At 44.5% G+C, this 25,717-nt stretch overlaps 2 protein-coding genes across 3 annotated transcripts; one reads left to right on the forward strand and one right to left on the reverse strand.

Annotated features, from left to right (window-relative positions):
• Positions 1–4,238: 4,238 nt before the first annotated feature.
• On the reverse strand, positions 4,239–13,624 carry LOC311018257 (uncharacterized protein). The gene is made up of 13 exons (XM_084017126.1): positions 13,470–13,624; positions 12,413–12,615; positions 10,206–10,343; positions 9,834–9,951; positions 9,152–9,338; positions 8,937–9,078; positions 7,674–7,829; positions 7,308–7,363; positions 6,778–6,953; positions 5,936–6,336; positions 5,708–5,804; positions 5,378–5,615; positions 4,239–4,841 (listed from the first exon to the last, which is right to left on the reverse strand). The coding sequence occupies exons 1-13, from the start codon at positions 13,593–13,595 to the stop codon at positions 4,633–4,635; spliced, it is 2,247 nt and encodes a 748-aa protein (XP_083873252.1). The 5' UTR covers positions 13,596–13,624; the 3' UTR covers positions 4,239–4,632.
• A 974-nt stretch (positions 13,625–14,598) lies between these two features.
• Positions 14,599–25,549, forward strand: arfgap2 (ADP-ribosylation factor GTPase activating protein 2). 2 transcript variants are annotated; one of them, XM_084017211.1, is made up of 18 exons: positions 14,599–14,732; positions 16,878–16,996; positions 17,934–18,006; positions 18,159–18,290; positions 18,927–19,007; positions 19,494–19,599; positions 21,070–21,126; positions 21,345–21,389; positions 22,383–22,435; positions 22,546–22,682; positions 22,769–22,900; positions 22,980–23,108; positions 24,091–24,243; positions 24,325–24,451; positions 24,535–24,622; positions 24,713–24,837; positions 25,364–25,476; positions 25,530–25,549. In XM_084017211.1, exons 1-17 carry the CDS (start codon positions 14,661–14,663, stop codon positions 25,382–25,384), a joined length of 1,650 nt encoding a protein of 549 aa, XP_083873337.1. In that variant the 5' UTR covers positions 14,599–14,660; the 3' UTR covers positions 25,385–25,476; positions 25,530–25,549. The 2 variants fall into 2 exon arrangements, with proteins under 2 accessions (XP_083873337.1, XP_083873338.1); XM_084017212.1 differs by lacking the exon at positions 21,345–21,389.
• Positions 25,550–25,717: the final 168 nt, after the last annotated feature.

Genomic DNA, 25,717 nt, shown 5'->3' on the forward strand with positions numbered 1-25,717 from the left:
GCGACATTTGTTTGATTTCAGCGATGGTGGTACCAGCCGGCCAGCTGAAGTAGAGGAGCGAAGTGCTCGCTTCGGGGCATGAGGTTTGACCAGTGTTTGAAGGTAGATGGGTGCCGTTCCATTGATGGCCCTGAAGGCCAGTGTCATCGTCTTGAATTGGATGCGTGCTGCAACAGGGAGCCAGTGGAGGTCACGGAGGAGGGGGGTCACATGGGAGAATTTGGGTAGATTGAAGACAAGGATACGCTGCAATGGTTTGGCCGCCGAGGCCGGGAGTCCGGCCAGGAGAGAGTTGCAGTTGTCAAGGCCTGGAGTTGCCTTGCGTAACAATACACAACATGTCACATACTCATGCCAGGCGTGGAAGGATTTGCCAGCTCAGTTGAAAGACATGTTGTCCCGCACAATGACACAAAGGTAATAAAATAAACCTTTCAATAGTTGCATGCATGCTCCATCACTGCTAGACAGGTCTTTTGTCCTTCAGCTGTTTGTTTGTCTAGCGTTCCTGCGTGAAGTGTCACACCCAAAGTTGCACTGAGATCTTGCCGGGAACATCTGCTGAATGTTTACATGGAAACCGATTACTGTAAATGTAATGTAATCAACCGCAGGGACATGCGCTTCACCTCCACCAGCTGTAACATTAAAACGCTGCTTACGTAATAAAGCATCAGTTATAATATTCCTCTCGTATGATAGACATAGAAGTATAACTCTCGGGAAGGAATCTCCGTCAAGTCTGGTTTGCGGACATTTGTGACCCTGAAACCATCTGGCTTTGTCTCACAAAATATGCAACGCAGTGACATGGTGCAAAAAGTGAAGAAGACCCGGATATGGACATGGATCACACAAACACAGGACTTTCAACCAGGAGACCAGGGTTCCTGTGTCCCAAAGTGTTATTGAGTTATTGGTTAAATCTGTCTACATCATTTTGTGATGTTATGATACATTAATCTTTAGATGCAGTCGGGAAGAAACTGTTCATGTGGTTTTGGTCTTGAGAGACCTCAGCCTCCTGCCACCGTCTTTCCTGGAGGCATTCAGGTCCTGCAGGCGTACAGATCCTGAAGGCGTACAGGTCTTGGAGGCGTTCAGGTCCTGGAGGCGTACAGTTCCTAAAGGAGGTCAGGTCCTTGAGGTGTTCAGGTCCCTGTGGGGTGCAGATCACCTCGTCAGCAGAGCAAATACGCTCCTTGGCAGTGGCTGCAGCGTACCAGACGCCGACGGAGGAGGTGAGGATGGACATCGACAGTGTAGACGTGCTCTGTTGTACTTTCTTGTCGATGTTCAGTTCCCACTTGAGGTCCAAAACAGGAGAAATATAAGTTGTGCTCAGCTCAGGCCAACATTTGTGTTGCCTGGTTTCATTGCTACAGTTGATGTTACGGTCCATCGCCCCCATGAGATAAGCCGAGCACAAGCTGAAGGCATGTGGAAGAGCAGGAATCGTATCACTGTTCGACCAGGACACGTTGTTCTGTTGGTATTAGCTTGTAAAACTTATCACATAACTTGTGCTAGAGATGATGCTACATTCAGGGAAATTGTGTGCAAATGTGCAGATAGCCATCAGAAAAGTGATGCTTGATACTGTGAACGATGTCAACGTATCAACAGGTACCAGATGGGATTGTCATTTCAGGCTTCCAGGACCTGAACGCCTCCAGGACCTGAACACCTCCAGGACCTGTACGCCTCCAGGACCCAGAACACCTCCAGGACCCAGAACACCTCCAGGACCTATACGCCTCCAGGAACTGTACGCCTCCAGGACCTGTACGCCTCCAGGACCCAGAACACCTCCAGGACCTGTACGCCTCCAGGACCCAGAACACCTCCAGGACCTGTACGCCTCCAGGACCTGTACGCCTCCAGGACCCAGAACACCTCCAGGACCTGTACGCCTCCAGGACCCAGAACACCTCCAGGACCCAGAACACCTCCAGGACCTATATGCCTCCAGGACCTGTACACCTCCAGGACCTATATGCCTCCAGGACCTAAACGCCTCCAGGACCTGTACGCCTCCAGGACCTGTACGCCTCCAGGACCCAGAACACCTCCAGGACCTGTACGCCTCCAGGACCCAGAACACCTCCAGGACCCAGAACACCTCCAGGACCTATATGCCTCCAGGACCTGTACGCCTCCAGGACCTGTACGCCTCCAGGACCCAGAACACCTCCAGGACCTGTACGCCTCCAGAACCCAGAACACCTCCAGGACCCAGAACACCTCCAGGACCCAGAACACCTCCAGGACCTATACGCCTCCAGGACCTGTACGCCTCCAGGACCTATACGCCTCTGCTGCCTTTCAGTAAACAATAGAATTTATGTAATGCTTATACTGCACTGTAATTTCTATTCCTTTGATATTCTTGTTTTTATTTTTTTTGCTTGTTTGAATGTTGTTTTATAATTATTGATTATATGTGTTTCTTTCCAATGCTTTTAATGTTTTATGAAAAGCACTTTGAAATGCCTTATTGTTGAAATGACTTTTTACAATAATGTTTTCTGCTATGAAGGAGTGTTAGCATTACTGGCTAACCACGCTAGTGGTGATGAGATGACAATGTGGTTGTGTTGCCAATAAAGTTTGATCCAGACATTCACGTTACCCTCAGGATGAAGAAAATGAAAACCGCCACATTAACGTTTTCACTAAAATGTTTTGAGATTCAGGTTGATATGAACTATGAACCTTTGCTCACTCACCTCCTCCTCTGTCGACCTCAAACTGTCGCCAAAGAAAACAGCAGGTGATCTCATTATCATAGAACAGTATTTCTTTGTTATAATAAATACTGATTAATGGAGATTTCATCTTTAGAAAATGTTAAATTGTAATCTGCATCTGATCCGGATCCAGTGACGAACAATCATGGTGATTGTGACACGGTTGCCCCGCTTGATCTCTGAAGACATAGATTATTAAAATGTTAGTGCATGTAAACATATAATAATATTATCTTCCATTTTCGCTGTTTTATTTTTTTTTAACATGTTTATTTACATAATTCAACTGTGATTTATATAAAATAAATACTCAGTATACTTAACACTCAGGGGATATTTTTAATACTTGTTACAGTCTGGGATACGTCAATGATTAGCAACATTGATTTTGATGTTTAGAACAGAGGAAGATCCTCAAGGAAACAGAGGATGCTGCTTTTTGATGCTCCTCCAAAACCAACAGTGACTTTTACCACCAGCAGGTGGTGCTGCTGCCAAATATTCACCTCTCATATATAATACAGCTGAATTAATTCCCTGGTTTCTAAACAACTTTATGGAATTTATTCAAATTTGTCAAAAACTTAGCATGCTAACACGCTAAGCTAAGATGGCAAACATGGTCAACATCATACCTGCTGGTACATCAGCCGGTCTAATGTTGACCATGGGGGGTCCGCGACCCCTAGAGGGTCCCCGATTTGATCCCAAACTTTTAAATGTCCAAAAATACACATTAAAACGAATACAAGCTTTAGTCAATCATAAATCCTCCCATTTGTTTAAATGTTATGTTGTGCCGATATAGAATTAAAACGTTTTATAAATATATGAATTTTAATGTCTTAGCATTGTATCCATCCATCATTACAAAGTACTGTTATACATGGAACTATAGGCTGCACTACACATTATTATTGGTTTAATAAGGAACATTATATGATATGTAATACAGGGTCCCTCCACCGGGTCTCTATAGGCCTTGGGGGTCCCTGCACCAGGTCCTTGGCCTGATAATGGAAGAACTCTAAATGAGGCCAAACAAACCACAAACACACAAACTGTGTCGTTGACTCCCTCATTAAGACGTCGTACGGATTTCCCCCCTTTATTGTACATGAAATCCCATTGAAAAGACACAAATATGTCATTTCACCATTCCAGATTACGCTTCATTTCAAATCACCCAAATAATAACCTCCAAATGTCACTTTTACTTTAAAGCATTACTGTAAATGCAGCTGTTATTCCTGGAAGCAAACTAACTGAAGGCTGATTGCTGGGAACCTTTTTTTCAATAAGATCAGTGGCCTGGAAAAAAACATCCTGTAAAACCAGACAGTGGAATTTTGTTTTCAGCAGAAACGTTCTTCGGATTTTTAGCGCTACAGTGATCTAAACTGGTTTAGTGAACACGGAGCCGCGGGGCGGCGATGTGATCGGTTCCTCGCCATGGAGCAGATAACCATGAATAGAAATCAAAACCAATTTGATCAAAGCAACCTCTCCTGTTTATTCTGGCTGGAACGTGAGAGAGAGAATGCATTCCATCTGAAGACCCGACACCACAAACATGTCATATTCCACGAAATGAACATCGTAATAGAGATTCTGTGACATGATTTTCAATCAGCAGTGAAAACAATCAATGACTACTTTTACATATTCCACTATTATTCAGATTATGACAATATTCAAATGGAAGGAGAAAAACACACATATTTAATGGCTCCTGCCATTCAACTTTTACATGTTTTAATGAAAGCAGAAAATGTTTTTTGTATTTAAACCCGACCCGATCAAACCCGGGTCCTCAGGCCCAGTTGGATCTACGCAGAAATGAAAACTCTAAATACAAAGGACAAAGTTAAGCAAGCACATTTTAATTCTCCCAGCCTGAATTTAAAAGAGATTTGCGGTCGTCTGCTTTTCTCTTCCTCATGAAGTAATGAACCAGCACCCCCAACAACACCAGTGACACCAAGAAGAAACCGGCGAGGACCAGGGTGCTGACGTTGGTGTTGAGGAGCTCCTGGATTCGCCTGCCTCCGTCGCTTGATTTGGTGTTTGGAGAAACTGGTGGAGGACTCACTGAAAGACAACAGGGCATTCGTTTTAAGTTGGTTGATTAGTTGGTTGGTCAGTCGGTTGGTTGGTAGATATGCTGGTAGTTTGGTGGATGGGTTATAGATCAGACAGTCAGTGGTAGGTAGGTCAGTCGGTCAGTTGATCAGTAGATATGTTGGAAGGTCAGTCTGTAGTTAGGTTGGTCGATCAGTCGGTTGGTAATAAGGTTGGTAGTTAGATTGGTTGGTTCATTGGTCGGTCGGTCAGTTGGTCGGTAGATAGAGTATGTTGGAAGGTCAGTCTGTAGTTAGGTTGGTCGATCAGTCGGTTGGTAATAAGGTTGGTAGTTAGATTGGTTGGTTCATTGGTCGGTCGGTCAGTTGGTCGGTAGATAGAGTATGTTGGAAGGTCCCTGATAGGTTGCTGGTTGGACGGAAGATATGCTGGTGAGTTGGTGGATGGGTTGGTAGGTCAGGCAGTCCGTCGGTTGGTAAATAGGTTGGTTGGTTGGTCATTCGGCCGCTTGATCAGATGGACCGACAGAGAATTTGCATATTGACCTGCAGCGGTCCGGTCGCTCTTCTCCATCACATGGCCGTCGTTGTTATCGACAGCCACGTTGGGAACAGCCTGCCCGACGAACCGGAAAGGACCCTGGGTAATGAAATGGCTGACCGTCTCCTTGCTCCCTGACGACCGTTTGCGTCTTCGCCGGGATGCATCCGTCAGACATCCCTGGGCACATCTGGAGAAGGTGCTGCTATGGTCGCACAGGATGACGGAGCAGGTGATGTACACCTGTACGGTGGGCGGTCAGAGGATTTCATCCAAAAGGAAACCAAAGGATCAGGAAACAAGAAACTGTACTGCTTTTACTTCGTTATTATTACCTGGTCGTAGCTTCCGGTAAATTTGAAGGCTTGAACCTCAAAGTTGAATGCAGTTTGATCGGACGGGTGGACTATAAGTGTCTCATCTTTTTGACACCTGTCAGAAAAATGAAGTGCGACACGTCACAATCAGATGATCGAGGAAGTGGATATGAAACATCATTATTACGTTCCCAGATGTGAACTCTTCAAACTGAAAGCATCCCAGGAAACAACTTCAGTACTCGCCCGTTCTTGATGAGGTCATAGGAGAGGGTGTTATCGAAGTTGTCATCGGGAGTGGCTTTGCACGATTCGACAAACAACTTCACGTTTGGCAGTTGTGATTCGGCCTGAATGCCCATATAGATCATGTCTAACAGCTTGACCTCCACCGGGTAGGCGCTGGCCGTCACCTTACTCGTGAAGTTGCTGTTGGTGTAGATCTCGAAGGTGTAGCCGAAGCTGCCGAAACTGGACTCGGTGAAAATGTAGTCGGACTTGTGGAGGTTGTAGTAGCTGGAGATGCTGATGGATTTGGGAAACTGGCAAGAGAAGGTGACCTTAACTTTCCTCCTGCGGATGATGATCTCATTGGGGAGCACGAAGGAGTTAATCTCGTTCTTGAAAGCGAGAAAGTTGCCTTGATCCTGCGTGAGGCGAATGAAAAGTGAGATGAGACGAATAACAGACAGGAATTCTGGGTTCAGACAATGCAAAACATTTTTAAATCACCTTTGCTGAATATTTTAGAGTGATAGTATTCTTCACACTGCCTTAACTTCTACTATAATCCAGAGAGTGCCGCAGAAATTAGTCCTAAATCCCAGAAATGAGTGCATTTTTACACTTCTGGTTCTTCTGGTTTTTTTTGGTGAGATGCCTGAAATAAGATCTGTGATTAACACAAGCTTCAGGGATTTGTTCTACGACATAAAATAGGTCATTAAAGAGTCAAAGCTTTTACGTGCCTTCAAATAGGCGGTTGCTAACAAGCGTCATCACACTACAGAAACACAACATCCCTGCACCACTCGATCCTTTACAGAAACACCCTCATCTGGACAGAAGTGGAACCCTTTTTTCCGCACCACAAGTTTTGTGCCGCAGGTGCTGAACGACATGACGGCCATGATGTGAGTGCCGTTGAAGGTGAGGGAGCACGACGGGTCGCTCAGCTTCAGGTAGTTCTCGTCGATGCCGGGCATGGAGGATTTCTCCAGGGCCACCGTCATCTTGTTGGGCGCGCATGTGACGCTGGCTTTGCCTGTAAAACGGATCTCATGTCAACTTCCTTATCAACATCACCCAATACAAGCGCTAAAGGTATGGTGTGCAACAATTTACAAAACAATTATCCCGAACAGTGCTCCCATTCAGCGGCCGAATCCTTCGGAGGCTGCGTTTGAAGACTTTGAAAACTGAAAAATGTAATTTGAAAAATGCAAATTCACAGAATTCAAATGCAGCCCAGAACTGTGGTTTTCTTTTCCTGGATTCAGAGGATCCAACTGATGGATCCTTCACCGCTCAACTTATCCCAAGATTCATTTAGCTTCGGTGATGATTGGATTTTAATCAACGTGGCGTCTGCAAGCGCAGCGGCAGCTTGCTAACAAACCTTGCGTGAGAGTCGCTTGGGTCACCATGACAACGACACACCTCATATCCGATTGGCTGAATGTCAAAACAAAGAAAATCAGGTTCAGTGCAAAACGCAAGGAGAAGAAGTTTATCAGTCACAGTAATAATTCTGTTTTGTTGCAGATATTATGTGATGCAGCGATTAAGTGTAGAATAATGACTCGTTCTTCACACATTTGGATAAGACATTTTTAAATCATGAGACTAGAAGTTACCGAAACCAAACACACTTAATCTCCTCCTTCAATAGAGGCTTATTTCTTTGTTAGTCCTCCACCGTGTTCAGAGAAACAACAGATCTCCACTGTGCTGGCGTAGCACTTCACCGTACATGTAGACTCACCTCTCATTGGTCTCTGCGCTGAAGCAGACTGGGACGGACCTGTACAGGTCGCTTTGCTGTGGTCTCCAGCTCAGTGTCACCTCGGCTTTTCCGTTCATACCATCTCTGAACACTTTGGTCATGTTGTGGGGGCCGCTCACCTGGAAGTCGTGAATGCTTCAGGAAGATGACATCCAATCAGAATTATCCTTATTTGGCACCAAGGTGTTATCTTCTTATGGGGCAACCAGAAATCATGTGTTGTCAGTGTCCATATTTGGACCTTTGTCTAGCCAAGCTATGGGTCATGGACGGGTTAGTGAAGCTGATGGGCATGGGAGTGTCAACCTGCTTACAGTGGCACTCAAAGAGACTCACAATCACCACAAAGAAACAAAACCACTACAAACAGATCCAACAAACACAAAGAGACACACAATGACCACATATAGTCACATACATACCACAGAATGACAAATCATAAAATGACTAGAAAGAGACAAAACGACCACAAAGAGACAAAACGACCACAAAGAGACACAAATCAACCACATAGAGACACAAAACAACCACAAAGAGACACAAATCAACCACATAGAGACACAAAACAACCACAAAGAGACAAAACGACCACAAAGAGACAACATGACTACAAGGAGTCAGGGGCGACTGTGGCTCAGTTGGTAGAGCGGGTTGGCCAATGTTCGGAGGGTCGGCGGTTCGATCCCCGCCCTGTCACTGTGTCATGGTCGTTGTGTCCTTGGGCAAGACACTTCACCCAGCTTGCTTCGTGTGAATGTGTATGACTGCTGTATGTTTGAGGTGGTGGTCGGAGGGGCCGTAGGCGCTGAATGGCAGCCACGCTTCCGTCAGTCTGCCCCAGGGCAGCTGTGGCTACTGTGGTAGTTTACCACCACCGGTATGACTGTGTGTGAATGAATGGAACCTGGTACCCTGTCAGAGCGCTTTGAGTCTCCTGGAAAAAAGCGCCATACAAATCCAATCCATTATTATTATTATTATTAAGGAGACAAAACGACCACAAAGAGACAAAACGACCACAAAGAGACAAAACAACCACAAGGAGACAAAACGACCACATAGAGACAAAACGACCACAAAAAGACAACATGACTACAAGGAGACAAAACAACCACAAAGAGACAAAACGACCACAAAGAGACAACATGACTACAAGGAGACACAGAATGAGACTGTAAAGTCGTGTCGCCTGGTGGTGTCCAGCCCCCATTGACTCTTCGTTACCAGTCTTGAGAAGTATACCTGGCGTGGTGAGCCTGTGCTTCGGCATGAAGCTGCAGTTCTTGACCCGCAGTGGCATAAATCACATCGCCATGAGACGGAGTCCTGGACAAGAACTGGGGCAGCACATGACCGGCTTCGCAGTTTGTTATCGGAGGAAGGACTGAAACACACCAGAAGTTAGAAATACATATTCTCTTGCCTTACTTACTTATTTCTACATGTGGACTACTCACTCTCCACGGTGAACTGCAGCGTCACTTTGCAGAGAGGCGGCGCGCTGGTGTCAGAGGCGTCCCGAAACACTGACGATCCGTCCGCGTACGTCAGAGTGATGTTTCTGCTGGAAAAGTCCTCCAGCTGCAGCTCAAACACGTGGACGCCGACGCCAACTTGACCCAAAGTCGTCAGTGCACAGCCAGTCTGGAGGATTCAGACACTTTGAGGACTATCGAACGTCAACCGCTAAAACGTTAGAATGTATGTAAGAAGTGGACGTCGTCATGGTGACGACACCCGTTGGTTTGTGGACTACGGTTTTGAAGCCACAAGTTCAGCTTTTTTGCAACCAGTAGAAGGAAGTGACCATATTTGGACTGTGTTCTGGTCTGGTGGACTCTAAACTCATGTTTACAATTTTGACCATTTTGTCTTCTATACAATCAGAGAGGAGTCGCCCCCTGGTGGCCAGCAGGGAGAATGCAGCTTTAAGGCACTTCAACTCTGGTCTCTCTTTTCAGAACCGGAGGTTGCTGTCTGGTTAGAAGAATAACTTTTAGAACTAAATTTATTTTGAAAATAAATAGTAAATATGACCATGACACCTGTAACACCAACAGCCATAATACAATCTTAAAAATAAATCAAACAATGAGAACATAACTTATAACTGCTCCATAAAGTGGTGAAATAAATTACCTCGTCCACGGTGAAGTTTGCAGGAGTTGCAGCATTTGCAGTAAAGCGACATCTCACGCGATCTCCGTCTGGATCGTGTGCCAGAAGTTGAAGCCTCGAAAAGCAGTTCTGAGGGATGCTGCATGAAAACACCGTAGAAAAACAGGTCGATTAAATGCTAAACACATTACACATAACCATATTTTAACAACCAAGGTCTGTAAAATGAAGGAAATTCAATCCAACAATGCAAAATGTGCATAAAAAGGGAGTCGTCTCTGATGACATAGTTACACAGTCACACTACAAAATACAGATGAAAATCCAGAAATGCAACATTTTTGTTTTTGCTGGGGAAATCTGTAATGCCAGTTTGAAAAGAGAAGGTTTTACCGCAGAGAAGAGAGGGTTGTAGTGACGGGACAGCCGTTGAGGGCGTGAGAGTCCGACCGACTGCCCAGGTCCAGTTCTGTGTGAGCCGTCCAGTTGGTTTTCCCTTCGACATTCGACCCCCAGCAGCAGCCCGAGGCCCTGCCGAGAACAAGGGTTCATCAACACACTGGTGTTCCAAGGGAGTCATCCCTATGTTCCCTATGTTCCCTCGTCCCTATGTTCCCTCATTTCTATGTTCCCTCGTCCCTATGTTCCCTCATTTCTATGTTCCCTCATCCCTATGTTCCCTCATTTCTATGTTCCCTCATCCCTATGTTCCCTCATTTCTATGTTCCCTCCTCCCTATGTTCCCTCATTTCTATGTTCCCTCCTCCCTATGTTCCCTCATTTCTATGTTCCCTCATCCCTATGTTCCCTCATTTCTATGTTCCCTCATCCCTATGTTCCCTCATCCCTATGTTTCCTCATCCCTATGTTCCCTCATCCCTATGTTTCCTCATCCCTATGTTCCCTCATCCCTATGTTCCCTCATCCCTATGTTCCCTCATTTCTATGTTCCCTCATCCCTATGTTCCCTCATTTCTATGTTCCCTCATCCCTATGTTCCCTCATTTCTATGTTCCCTCCTCCCTATGTTCCCTCATTTCTATGTTCCCTCCTCCCTATGTTCCCTCATTTCTATGTTCCCTCATCCCTATGTTCCCTCATCACTATGTTCCCTCATTTCTATGTTCCCTCCTCCCTATGTTCCCTCATTTATATGTTCCCTCATCCCTATGTTCCCTCCTCCCTATGTTCCCTCATTTCTATGTTTCCTCATCCCTATGTTCCCTCATCCCTATGTTCCCTCATCCCTATGTTCCCTCATTTCTATGTTCCCTCATCCCTATGTTCCCTCCTCCCTATGTTCCCTCATTTCTATGTTTCCTCATCCCTATGTTCCCTCATCCCTATGTTCCCTCATTTCTATGTTCCCTCATTTCTATGTTTCCTCATCCCTATGTTCCCTCATCCCTATGTTCCCTCATTTCTATGTTCCCTCGTCCCTATGTTCCCTCATTTCTATGTTCCCTCATCCCTATGTTCCCTCCTCCCTATGTTCCCTCATTTCTATGTTCCCTCATCCCTATGTTCCCTCCTCCCTATGTTCCCTCATTTCTATGTTTCCTCATCCCTATGTTCCCTCATTTCTATGTTCCCTCATCCCTATGTTCCCTCAAATCCCAAACTTCAAAATTGACATTTAAAAAAGAGAGTAATATCCGATGAGTAATAAAAAGTTATGGTAAATATTAAAAGATATGTTGAACCAAAGCAGCATGTTTTTGCTTTCGTTCTAATGGTTTCATGAGCTGAAATGAAAGGTCTAGAATCGTATTTCTCTCTTATTCCCGTCAGCGAGCCGCTCCTCCCTGATCAGGTGTGGCACATCAGCATGCTGATTAAACAGGAGGATTGTTCCACAGGTGTGACCGAGCTGCTCGCCACAATAAAAGCCCGCTACTGCTCATCAACATTCAATGTGGGACAATGGCAGGATTTCAGTGGCCTGGCCAATTAGTGAGATTCAAGATCAATATGCTTAAAAATGGCCCTAAAACAAAGTACTTTTACCACATCTTTAATTGTATGTGAAAAACAAACAACCTTGAATGAGTTATTCATGAAGTCCCACTGCCTCAATAAAGGACGAATACATTTAAAAAAGCAACATGACTTTGAGCAACTTTTCAAGTCACTCATGTGATGATATTAACATTATATTCCATTATGCCATATGTATTGTGTTTTTTTATTGAGATTAAACTTCTGTATGGTCCCAGCCTGTTGGACATTCCTGCAGGCCGCTCCCTCTTTGTGTTGTTGAGATGAAACATTTCTGATTGGCCTTTTATGCTCAGGAAACACGCATCCAAACACATTTTGATGCCCGACGTTTGAGAGAGAAAAAAAGCTCTTTGTGAGCCGAAAAAGTCTGAGATCTTTAATTTCAACTAACTTGTCAAAAAATATAAAAACAAAAGTGTTGCATTTACATAGAGACTCATAATATGAAGACGTGTACGTAAAATAGTAAATACATGCATTTTAATCATGTATATATGTATATATATGTTTTTTGGGGGTCCTGTTGAATGGATATTGTTTTCTGAAAAATAAAATAAAATATGAAACATTATTTTTTTTATCTTGGGGGGGGGGCTTACCTCAGTGAGACGGAGGTTCTATTGGTCAGGACGGTCGCCGTCGTCGCCCCCTCAGACTGGCACCACCTGCCTTGGCCGGTGACGTCACGGTCCGTCTGCAGGAAGGCAGACCTGTTGAGGCTCGTGCACACGCCGCTCTCGCACGCGTAGGAGGGCTGATGTGCACAGCTGCTTCTGCCGTTCTGTCTGCGGTGGAAGGTCAGCTGCAGAGAGAAAACAGATTCGATTTTACTTTTTTATTTCAAACATAGCCAAATGAATACAGAAAATAAAATATTACACAACTATAGAGATATATGAATAACTTTTTTTGACATGTGGGAAGCAGTGGAAGAAGTTTATACTTATTTAATCTCCATAATTAATATCCTGTCATACATATTTAATTTGATGTTTTTAGTGAAATTGTATTTTTTTTTCTTTTTTAACTTTACCTAACAAGTATCTTACAAAATGCAATTTTCTCATGTATTCCTATCAGATATATTAGTTTCTTGCATTTATTTAATTTGACCAAAAAATATAAACATATTGAGATATTTTAGTATCCAAACTATAAAGTAATTCAGAATTTACAATAAATAAATAAATAAGAAATAATAAGTAAATAAACCTGAGTGAAAAAACAAACAAACAGGAAATCAAGAAAGAATAAATAAGTAAACAAACAATGATTCATCCCTGTACCCTGTGAGAATAATTTTCTCATATTTCTTCTTTTACTGTTTGGACATTATAAGATAAGATATATTAGAGATTAAGATTTATTAGTCCCACATAAATATACAGCAGCAAAGAGATGCAAATAACAGAGCAGTACAAAATACAAAATACAGTAATGGACTATGTACACGTGCAACGTTTACTCAGAATCAGAATGATCAGAATACTTTATTATTCCCTCAGGAAACAGTGTAACTTGATTATGAAATTTAAAAAAGTGTTTAAATCATTGAGGTACAGTAGACTTTTCAGTCCTCCAGCTTAAAGGATTCAGATTCTTTTTTTATGTTCTGTGATGAAAATCTAATTAAAATTAAAAAAAAGAAGTAAATACCTGAAACGTCCCATCACCTTTCTGTTGCGAAGGCGTGAAACTAACGCTGTCTCCGTAGAAGCTGAGCGTGGAGGAACTCCCCAGCAGCGGGAACAGCAGCATCAGCAGGACTACACCTGCCTCCATGATGTCGCACACAATCTGAGCAATAAAACGCTCGTGCAGTCGGTTTTAACGCCACACACGTCGGAGAGGAGGCTCGCCTGGAATCCACCCAACAGGAAGAACCAGATCTGTGCTGAAAGGAAACTGATTCTCTGCTTGGGGACATGTTTTGTTTGCTGGTTTGAGTTCCACGTCACAACTTTCCACACTTTGTTCATCATGTTCTTTCTGCCCGATTTAATGGATGAACTTCAAATTCTAGTGGGATTTGGGAAAAATATGTGTCGTTTAGAGTCCTTCACAATATGGCACAGTGTCTTATTTCAGTGGAGGGTAACAAATATGAAATGGAGTGCCCTCCTGATCAATAATCTAATATTAAGCTTGTCATTATAAGACGTCAGCAATAAATCAAGGCCTTTTCCATAATTAAAACCCTGCGAACGTCACAAGCATCATCATCATCATTTTGGATTTATTATTGATTACTCCCAATAGATAATTGTTTTATTATTTCCACATATCACAAGCAGAGGTGGGAAATAATGTACCAATAACTATGTAGAGTTTTCAGGTATCTTGTACTTTTACTCACATTTTCAAAACAGGCTTGTTACTTTAGTTGTAATACATTTGAGGGGGATTATTGATTATTATTTGTATTATTAATATGACATCAGATTCAGTTAGACTTTTTTTTAGACTTTGCTTTTTAACTTCTACGTTGAGTAAAGAAGCAGAATCAGTACTTCTGCTTTTACCAGAATCTGTTTGAACACAAATATCTGTATTTCTACTCTGAGTGGTGAACGTCTGGACTTTGTTTGACACCTCTGATCACAACCTTCCTGAACATTAATTTATCTATTAAAGTTAATCACCTGGGTCAATATTTTGGTGGAATTTGAATTGCGTGGCTGTTGCTGGACAGTTGAATGAGTCCGCGCATGCGCACCCATATTCGAGTTTTACGTTTGTGTGGGTAAAAAAATGCTCTTTCGCTTTTCTTGGATTTTTGGATCCACCGGGGATCCGTAGGGAGTGACGCGCAGCAGCTTATGGAAAAAAATTGTCACAGTGGCAAAGATGGCTACGGAACCCAATAAGACCGAGATCCTTACCATTTTTAAACGGTTACGATCTGTTCCTACAAACAAGGTAACGACCAAGAAGTGTGTGTCCGTGTGTGTGGCTTGTGTTAGCTTCATCCGGTCCGATCTAGAGGCTTCTGAGCTAGCTGGCTAACTAGCACGTTAGCTAGGCCCGGCTAACGGGAAGCTAACGGGAGCTAACGGCTACTAGCCTCCTCGGAGCAGTGGAACGTAAAGGCCACGTATACGACGTGTCTGCCGGGGGAAGGGAGCCGTGTCTGCCGGGGGAAGGGAGCCGTGTCTGCCGGGGAAAGGCAGCCGTGTCTGCCTGGGGAAGGGAGCCGTGTCTGCCGGGGGAAGGGAGCCGTGTCTGCCGGGGGGAGGGTGCCGTGTCTGCCGGGGGAAGGGCGCCGTGTCTGCCGGGGGAAGGCAGCCGTGTCTGCCGGGGAAAGGCAGCCGTGTCTGCCCGGGGAAGGGCGCCGTGTCTGCCGGGGGAAGGGGGCCAGCCGCTCAGGCGACGCTAACAAACGAACGTGCTAATGTGATAACTACAGGCGAAATAAGGACTTGGTGACGATGTTAGCGTCATTATTCTGGAGTTTCAGCGCTCGTTAGTATTGAAACATATGGTGTCTGATGCTAGCAGCTAGTGGTGGTGTGCGGTACTGCAATATTTTGGTATCGATCCGATACTTGGACGCATCATCAAATTAATTTGTTGAAAAACCCAGGACAGAATTTGGGCAGAAGTTTACATGTAAATACTTTTATTATCATTACAGAAACAAAACTACAATACAACAATTAAATACAATTTCTCTTAAATAAACAAAGTACAAAATTACTCGAACACAACTGTTATATATTTTAAGTAGAATGTGTGTTCAGGAGACAAACTGAAACTTAAGTATCGATCTCATTACACGATGGTATCGATCAACATGGATAACAACGTATCGATATAGGTATTTGGATCGATCCGTCCACCACTACTAGCAGCGTCTGATGTCACAGTAACTAGCTAGCATACGTGATATTTGGAGATTTATTTTTTTTTAACCGAGCTGGCTTCAATGAATGAGTATGGAGATGTCACCATATCAGAACAGACAGATATATACTTTATTGATCCCAAGAAGATCGAGAATATGGTGACTATAACCATATATGGCGTATATTCACCATATATGGTCATATTTACCATGGTGAACATGGTGTCAGATTTATTGAAACTGAAAGAAACAGTGCTTATTTTTGTTTGTTTTATTCACATATTATTTTAATGTTTGGAGTATTATTTCGGGACTGCAAATAAGATACTTTAAGTCTACTTTATACTGAGAAAGAAATGAAGGAATTTCACTTCCCTCTGCCATTTCCAGCTTTTCACTTAAAGTGTAAAACCGGTGAAAATGGACCCCATAATCTTTTTCGCCATGAAAAAACATCAAATAAGCTATTGCATTGCATTCGATAATCGACTTGGACTATACTACGAGAGTACCTGGAAGTTGGGCAGTGAGTAAGTCTTTCAAAACAGTCCTTTTTAATAAACTCCGGGTTCGCTAACTACGTTGTTGGTGCTTAGTTTTATGTGTAAGGACCCTTATCATGCTACTGAAGAGGTTTGGTGCTATTTTGAGCAATATTAGTGGTTAAAATATGCCGTTGTGTTAGGCTCATCGCCCCAATCTAATCAGTGTTAGCGCTATGGGGCTGTTAGCGTCTTTCGAGGCTTTCTCGATACATGGGTGATCACTGAAAAAAAATGTCTGGATGGCTTATTTGATGTTTTTTCATGGCAAAAAAGACTATGGGGTCCATTTTCGCCGGTCTTACACTTTAAGTCAAATTTAAAGTAAGTAAGTCGAGGACGAGTAAGTCTGATTCCGGTTCCGTGCTTTAAATGACATTTTAAAATTTATCTAGCATGTTTTGAGAAACATCTGGGTAATATCGGATCATATTGCAATTATTTAGGCCGGAGCTATAAACAAAATTCCGGCCAGTACCTTTTTGAAAGTGGGTTGGTATCAGATATGTAATGCTGTTGCTGCATCATGAGCCCACCATTGTCTTTAAATCTTTCTGCACGTGGAGTCATTGGTGCACTGAATCAGTGTGTTTGTGGGGGAATCAGCTCGACCACAGTGTTTTTCTTTTTAAAGTTGTCCCACTAATAAAAGCTGCTAACATGCCGTTTTGTGTGCAGGGATGTTTTGACTGCGCAGCCAAAAACCCGAGCTGGGCGAGCATTTCCTACGGTGTGTTCTTATGCATCGACTGCTCCGGCATCCACCGCTCCCTGGGAGTTCACCTCAGCTTCATCAGGTGAGCGTCGGGGTTGACCTCGACGGCGGTCACGGCTGTCAACGCCGCACTGCGTACCTCTCTGACGGCCGCGGCGGAGTTGAGCTGTCTGAATGAAAAGCACGCCACTTTAATTGTTGTGCAGCGAATAGTTTTGTCCTGTTTAACCACACACTGAATGACTCGGAGGCAGCTTTCACACCCAACGGGTTTGGTTTGGTTCGGTCTGATCAAACTGTTTTGCCCAGTTAGGCAGCTAACGCTGTCGGTTACGTTAAGAGACGTTAATTTAACAGGATAGCACAATAACGTGGGTCTGAAGTTAACCAGCTATTGGACAGAACCAGTAGCAGCCTGCTCTCCCAACACTATTAGACCAGCAACCATTGTATTGTGTGTGGGACCCACTGAGACTACAGACCCGTTAAAGACCAGTGGTTGGACCCACTGAGACTACAGACCCGTTAAAGACCAGTGGTTGGACCCACTGAGACTACAGACCCGTTACAGAGCAGTGGTGGGACCCACTGAGACTACAGACCTGTTACAGACCAGTGGTGGGACCCACTGAGACTACAGACCTGTTACAGACCAGTGGTGGGACCCACTGAGACTACAGACCTGTTACAGACCAGTGGTGGGACCCACTGAGACTACAGACCTGTTACAGACCAGTGGTGGGACCCACTGAGACTACAGACCTGTTACAGACCAGTGGTGGGACCCACTGAGACTACAGACCTGTTATTCATATTTCCACCGGTGAAGTATCCCTTTAAAACGAATGATCGGTTCAAACAGCTGAGCTTGTATCTGGTTCTGTCAGTTCATGAAGTCCATTAAACTGTGTGTGACAGTGATCCCAGTAATGAGCCCTGCTGAATCTCTGAGGTTTAAGACCACTAATATTCATATCCTCCCTGGAGTGTTGACATCATGTTTTTAATTTTTACCACAGATCCACTGAGTTGGACTCCAACTGGAACTGGTTCCAGCTCAGATGTATGCAGGTCGGAGGCAACGCCAAGGCGGTAAGTCACGCTGCGGTTTGGCACGAATCAGGAATTAATTACTGACAAGATGTTTTGTGCTAATGACCCACGTTCTAGTGTAATTATTGTTTGGATAGAGTTCTGCGGTTTTGACGTGATGCAATAACTCCTCCTCCTCCTCCCGTCTGAAGATGGCGTTCTTCCGCCAGCACGGCTGCGCCACGAACGACACCAACGCCAAGTACAACAGTCGTGCCGCCCAGTTGTACAGGGAGAAGGTCCGGCAGCAAGCCAACGCCGCCATGTCCAAATACGGCACCGACGTGAGTATCCGAGTCCAACGCCGGAGCGTACATGGGGACAGACGGAGCTGCATCGGTGGCTGGCTTTGTCCATGAAGCTGTAGAGCAGTCGCTGTGTTTTGGTTTATTATTATTATTATATGCATAAAAAATAAGACGTGAAGTCATGTGACCTCACGTTGGCCATTTTACTTCTGTCGATTGTATTCCCACTTCAAAGATCATAAGAGTTGATTTGTGAAGATTATCTTGCTGAACAAAAAGTGCAAGAATCATAACTGTTAAAAATACATCCTCCCTGCTCTATAGAGCTAAAATGATCTTATGTGTAAGTCATCGTCGCTCTTCATTGACGTGGACTGCCGAACATAGTTTTTCAGGAATATGTTCCCGTGGTGGTCTGCAGGGAAGGGGCGGGGCTTAGCCTCTGTTTGTTTGAGTATGTCGCAGGTAGAACCCCTGTGGATCAATGACACATGACATAACATCAGTGTCTGAGTCTTGTTGGCGGATCAGAGTCCAGCCAACTAATCTCTGTACACGACGAGCACATTTTCAGGCAAAGTGCCAAAAGCGATTTAGAAGTGATAGACGTGCCGCGTGAACGTGATAATTGTGAAATGTCAGAATGTTTAACTGCTGGTCGTCTCGTTGCAGCTCTGGATCGAGGCTTCTGCTGCAGGAACTCCTGCTGCTCCCGAGAAGAAGGAGGCCGACTTCTTTGCAGAACATACACAGGTTTGTTTGTGTGTTTGCTGGCGTGCTGCCCTCTTCATTTAGATTCAGTAAAGAGTTTAATTTAATAACAGACATATATGAAAGTAGTTCTACGTACATGATGCCAGTAAAGCATTAACAATTATTACTTTAAATACAATTATATCAAATCATTGAAGGATATAATCACTATTACATGAAGCTGGCCAGCCTGTTATTAATAACATATTGACATTACTGTGATGCAATAGTTTCCTCATCAGCTGGTATAGTTTACGACCTAATTGCTATATCTGTGATACGCTACAATTAACTGGTAACGCCTAAAATTACTGTTTGACGGATTTCTGCTCTGTAAAATATTAGTATGTTGGATTTGTGTTGAGCTAAAATAAAATATTTATATATATATATTCTATATTTTTAATGATTTTTTTAAGGACCTGACTTCTTGTACTTAATAAAAAAAAAGTCTAAATAGTCTTTGATTTGTTTCCATGTTTCCAGAGCGGAGACGACTGGAACATGGCGCCGCCCTCTGAACTGCAGCAGAACGGATTGGCCATCACCTCGCAGCTGACGGACACGGTGGCCAAAGCCCAGGATGACACCCGTACGTAAATAACCCCGATGATGTCACTATGACCAGGCAACAGAAAGACTGCGTTACAAATAGGGTTGACAATTATGATTGTTAAAAGGGTCCTAGCTTATATTTCATAATGAATAAACAAACTCATGTTTTTATTAAACAGAAAAATACATGAATTTAAATTTCTCTGAGCTTAATTGTCGGTGTGGGAATCACCAGAGGCCCCACGATACGATGATCACAATACGATGATATCACAGTACGATATCACATTACTATATCACAATACGACGATATCACAATACGATATCACAATACGACGATATCACATTACTATATCACAATACGATGATATCGCAGTACGATATCACATTACTATATCACAATACCACGATATCACAATACGATATCACATTACTATATCACAATACGACGATATCACAATACGATATCACATTACTATATCACAATACCACGATATCACAATACGTTATCACATTACTATATCACAATACGATATCACATTACTATATCACAATACGATATCACATTACTATATCACAATACGATGATATCCCAGTACGATATCACATTACTATATCACAATACGACGATATCACATTACTATATCACAATACGATATCGCAGTACGATATCACATTACTATATCACAATACGACGATATCACAATACGATATCACATTACTATATCACAATACGACGATATCACAATACGTTATCACATTACTATATCACAATACGATGATATCGCAGTACGATATCACATAACTATATCACAATACGACGATATCGCAGTACGATATCACATTACTATATCACAATACGACGATATCACAATACGATATCACATTACTATATCACAATACGATGATATCGCAGTACGATATCACATTACTATATCACAATACGACGATATCGCAGTACGATATCACATTACTATATCACAATACGATGATATCGCAGTACGATATCACATTACTATATCACAATACGACGATATCACAATACGATATCACATTACTATATCACAATACGATGATATCGCAGTACGATATCACATTACTATATCACAATACGATGATATCGCAGTACGATATCACATTACTATATCACAATACGACGATATCACAATACGATGATATCGCAGTACGATATCACATTACTATATCACAATACGACGATATCGCAGTACGATATCACATTACTATATCACAATACGATGATATCGCAGTACGATATCACATTACTATATCACAATACGACGATATCACAATACGATATCACATTACTATGTCACAATACGATGATACAATACTATATTATCGCAATAAGATATTATCACAATACCATAATATGACAATAGGCTACTATTTTAATTATGTTAATTGGCTTCCACGGTTCAGGAAAGGTTCTGCTGTGTCGTATAATATGACTCCTGATTTGATGGTTGTGATTATCGTTGCTTTGCAGAGCCGGAGGACGGACCCAGCATCGACGGTCTGAGCTCGTCACCCAAAGCCTCCATGGGTGAGTCATCGTGGTCCTCGGTCCCAGCACTCACACTTACTCTGAGTGTGGATGTGATTATTTCCCAGTTAATAATAATGAATTGAACAGCCTGTTTTGCAAACTGAAACCAAGATGTTTTAATAAACCGGCATCACGGACACAAATCCCAGCAGCGCCGTGTTAACGTGGTCTGGGCCCTCGCTGATGGTTGTGTTGTGGTTTGTCCCTCGGCGTAGACGACTCCATGCGTTTGTCATCACAGGAAGGATGGACACCTGAAGGTGATTGGCTGCCGCTCTGTGCCGCCTGGTTACGCATGGTTGTGTTGCTTGATTGGCAATGACATCTCTCTCCGGCTGCCTCCCATGCTTTCTGTTCACGTGCCACGGGAATAGCTCGCTCTTCTTCTGATGATCTGCTGCCGCAAACAAGTGGCCTGGAAAGCTTGTCAGAACACGTTAAACCGTGTGTCATTGTCGAGCTTCTGTGCCTGCAGGTGATGCACTAACATTTCAGGTGACACACATCGGTGTGACATCAGACCTCGGAAGGATCGTCTTCAAAGGACTCTAAAAATAGTCCGGTGTCTCCGAGCTCATGTACACCTCACTCACTTTTCTGACAGTGCAAATACTTCTGAAAGCAAACTCACAGACTAATATCGCTGCTGTGAGAGTGTTTACGTTTCCTTCTTGCGGGTGATTTTGTGAAACGCAGGTGAAAAGGTCGGTTTTTAAACGCTGCTGCGCCGGATTTCCCTATGCGTCCTGAACAACCTGGAAAAAAGGTCAAACGTCCAGTTTTCATTATGAAGGCTTCTAGTGTATCTATCGGCGCTCGTCAGTACTTCTTCGTACTTCTCTCTGCTGGCCACCAGGGGGCGACTCCTCTCTGGTTGTATAGAAGTCTATGAGAAAATGGTCCTACTTCTCTCTGCTGGCCACCAGGGGGCGACTCCTCTCTGGTTGTATAGAAGTCTATGAGAAAATGGTCCCACTTCTCTCGATGTATTATCTCAGTAAACATTGTGAAGCAGGGGATGCTTTAGGGGCGGGGCTTTTTTATTATATTATTATCAATGCAGTGGTTGTTCTGGATCCTCCGGCTGATGTATTTTATGATATCGGCTTGTTTTGCTGAGCTGGTGTGTTTCTGTTGCTTTGGTTGCAGGTTGGCAACGTTGAAGTCTTTCTCAGTTTGCCCACTAGGCTAATTAAAAAAATAAATATTATAAATATTGTTTTTTTTTTAACTGAGAATCACTTGTGTTACAGATGTGAAGCCTTCCATAATTGGGAAGAAGAAGCCCATGACTGCCAGAAAAGGGGTGAGTGATATTTTCACGGAAACTCCCCCACCTTGGTGTTGCTGCCGGCTGTGAGGAAGCACTTTAATGTGGAAGTCTAACATGTGTAATAACGTTTCCTGCTGCTGCAGCTCGGGGCAAAGAAAGGTCTCGGCGCCCAGAAGGTGAGCAGCAAGAGCTTCTCGGAGGTGGAGAAGCAGGCGCAGGTGGCTGAGAAGATGAGGGAGGAGCAGGTCGCCGAGTCGAAGAAACAAGCCGAGGAGTCCATGTAAGGAATATTATTATATCTCTCATTTCATGAAAAAAAACCCTTCAAAATAAGAGCTCAAATAGACTGTTGTCTGCCTCCTGCAGCGTGGCCTCGATGCGCTTGGCGTACAAAGAGCTGGAGATCGACAGAAAGATGGAGGAGAAGAAGATCCAGACCATGGAGGGCAAGAAGAGGGAGCAGGCCGAGAGACTGGGGATGGGCTTCGGCAACAGGAGGTAACGTCCAGTTAGTGGCGCTCATCGCCGGTCACCAAAGGGTGCGAGTCGCCTCTGAACCTGCCTGTCCTGTTTGCAGCGCCGTGTCTCACTCGGTGATGTCGGAGATGCAGGTGATCGAGCAGGAGACTCCTGTGGGAGCCAAGTCCTCCTCTCGCTCCAAGCTGGACATGTTCGACGAGCCGGGCTTCACCTCCGGACCCCCGAAGTACGTAAGACCAGGACGTCCTACTTCTCCCTGCTGACCACCAGGGGGCGACTCCTCTCTGGTTGTCTAGAAGTCTATGAGAAAATGGTCCTACTTCTCTCTGCTGGCCACCAGGGGGCGACTCCTCTCTGGTTGTATAGAAGTCTATGAGAAAATGGTCCTACTTCTCTCTGCTGGCCACCAGGGGGCGACTCCTCTCTGGTTGTATAGAAGTCTATGAGAAAATGGTCCTACTTCTCTCTGCTGGCCACCAGGGGGCGACTCCTCTCTGGTTGTATAGAAGTCTATGAGAAAATGGTCCTACTTCTCTCTGCTGGCCACCAGGGGGCGACTCCTCTCTGGTTGTATAGAAGTCTATGAGAAAATGGTCCTACTTCTCTCTGCTGGCCACCAGGGGGCGACTCCTCTCTGGTTGTATAGAAGTCTATGAGAAAATGGTCCTACTTCTCTCTTGATGTATTATCTCAGTAAACATTGTAAACATGAGTTTATGGTCTCAATCTCTAGTTTCAAGTCTTCTTCAATCCAGCATGATGTTCATTTAGTACATTATGGTCCATTTAGAGTCCACCAGACCAGAAAGCAGGGGATGCTTTAGGGGGCGGGGCTTACCTGCTGATTGACAGGTCGCTACCATGCTACCAATGCTAGTTAGCTACTAAGATGACTTTAACACTTAGCTGTAAAGTTGACCTTGAATTATAGAAGCTAACTTTGTTAGCAGCTTCACACCAGAATCCACATGGATCCAGATCCAGTAAGGGTGCTGCTCGGGCTGCAGATCTACTGGTTGCAAAAAACTTGTGGCTTCAAAACCGTAATCCACAAACCAACGGGTATCGTCACCATGACTACGTCTGGTTTTCTCCGGTTTTAATTGGCGGTTTGAAACCCCCTAGTGGCAGATGATTCCATTTAAATCCTTTTAAATGGGTGGAAGATGAAGCGTTGAGGCTCCTTTAATAATCCTCTGATGTTCCAGGTACAAAGACAACCCGTTTACAGTGGGAGACAGTTTTGGATCCCGGTGGGACACCGAGGGAGGGACCGCCTCCTTCACCACCTCCTGGGCTCTGGAGAAAGAGGACCCCAAAGAGGAGGTCACCATCTCTAGCATCCAGCCAATCGGAGAGAGGTAATCACCACGGACGTCCACGCCTACAAACGCATCACCGTCTCCTGTGTTGAAAAAACGATTCTCTTTGTGTCCGTCCAGACTTCCCAGCAGAAGAAAAGCCGACGTATCGGCTTCGGTGTCGGAGTCCAGCGAGGCCCGGCAGAAGTTCGCAAACGCAAAGGCGATCTCATCGGACATGTTCTTCGGCCGAGAGATCAGCGCCGAGGTGAGAGACCACCAACGCACTTCAGGTCTGAACTTCTGGGTGCTGGAAGGAAAGTAACCCTCCGTGTTTGTTTGTTCTCTCAGTACGATGCGAAGACCAGACTGGAGACCATGTCTGGAAGCACCGCCATCAGCTCAGCCGACCTGTTCGGGGAGGGAGGTGACCACAAAGGTGAGAGTCACATGACATGTTTCCCCTCGGCAGCACGAACCTCGCCACGTTAGTTTAAATATGCGTGACACTGAATGTCCTTCCTCTCAGGGAGGGCGCCGGGCTACGACAGCGTGATGCCCTCCGGCCCCGACATCGCACAGTTCAAACAGGGAGTGAAGACCGTCGCAGGCAAGATGGCCGTCCTCGCCAACGGAGTCATGAATACAATCCAGGTGAAAACAGTAAACGTCCCCGAAATCACTACTACTATCTACTAGACCCCGTCCTGTCTGGGCTCATGACATCATCATGACATCATCCAGAGGTGCTCGTGGATTTCACCAAGCTGGACTCACTGAATTGTTAGGTCTGTCTGCAAGACCACAAGATAACTCCTGTTAAAACACTGGTTTTCTGAATGGAGTCTGGTTGATGGTGCTAGGCTACGCTAACATTGTAGCTGCTCCATCAACACTCCATATAAGGTCATCTAGACATAAATACAGCAGAGACCTTGTTGTTTGGACCACAGACAGTCTCTGGTTCTACACATAGTCTGGTCTCTGGACTATTGTGAGCTACTATCTAGACCTCTGGGGGACCACAGACAGTCTCTGGTTCCTCCACATAGTCTGGTCTGGTCTCTGGACTAATGTGACTACTATCTAGACCTCTGGGGGACCACAGACAGTCTCTGGTTCCTCCACATAGTCTGGTCTCTGGACTCATGTGGTCTACTTTCTCTCCATCTTTTGTCAGGATCGCTACGGCTCGTACTGATCGGCCCTCCGACAGCAGCACCAGCTCGGGGAGGACGGACCGACGGACGCCTGTGAAGAGCCAACCGGCCTCCTGACTGAACCTGGAGAGAGAGAGAGAGAGGGGGGAGGAGGAGGAGGAGGAGAGAGAGGGAGGGAGGGAGGGAGGGAGGAGGAGAGAGAGAGGGGGGAGGCAGAAAGGATTGCATGGGGATAATAAACGGTCCGTTTCTCCTCTAGAGACAGTTTTAAAGGAGTGAGATGGTATTTTCTTCTCTCGTTCTCATTGGCTGACTCGTTTTATTTCCATAAAGAAAACCGTGGAAGGGCAGAGGTTGTTTTTTTGTTGTTGTTT

Source organism: Eutrigla gurnardus (assembly GCF_963514095.1).
Source record: "Eutrigla gurnardus genome assembly, chromosome: 1".
NCBI classification, from domain to species: domain Eukaryota; kingdom Metazoa; phylum Chordata; class Actinopteri; order Perciformes; family Triglidae; genus Eutrigla; species Eutrigla gurnardus.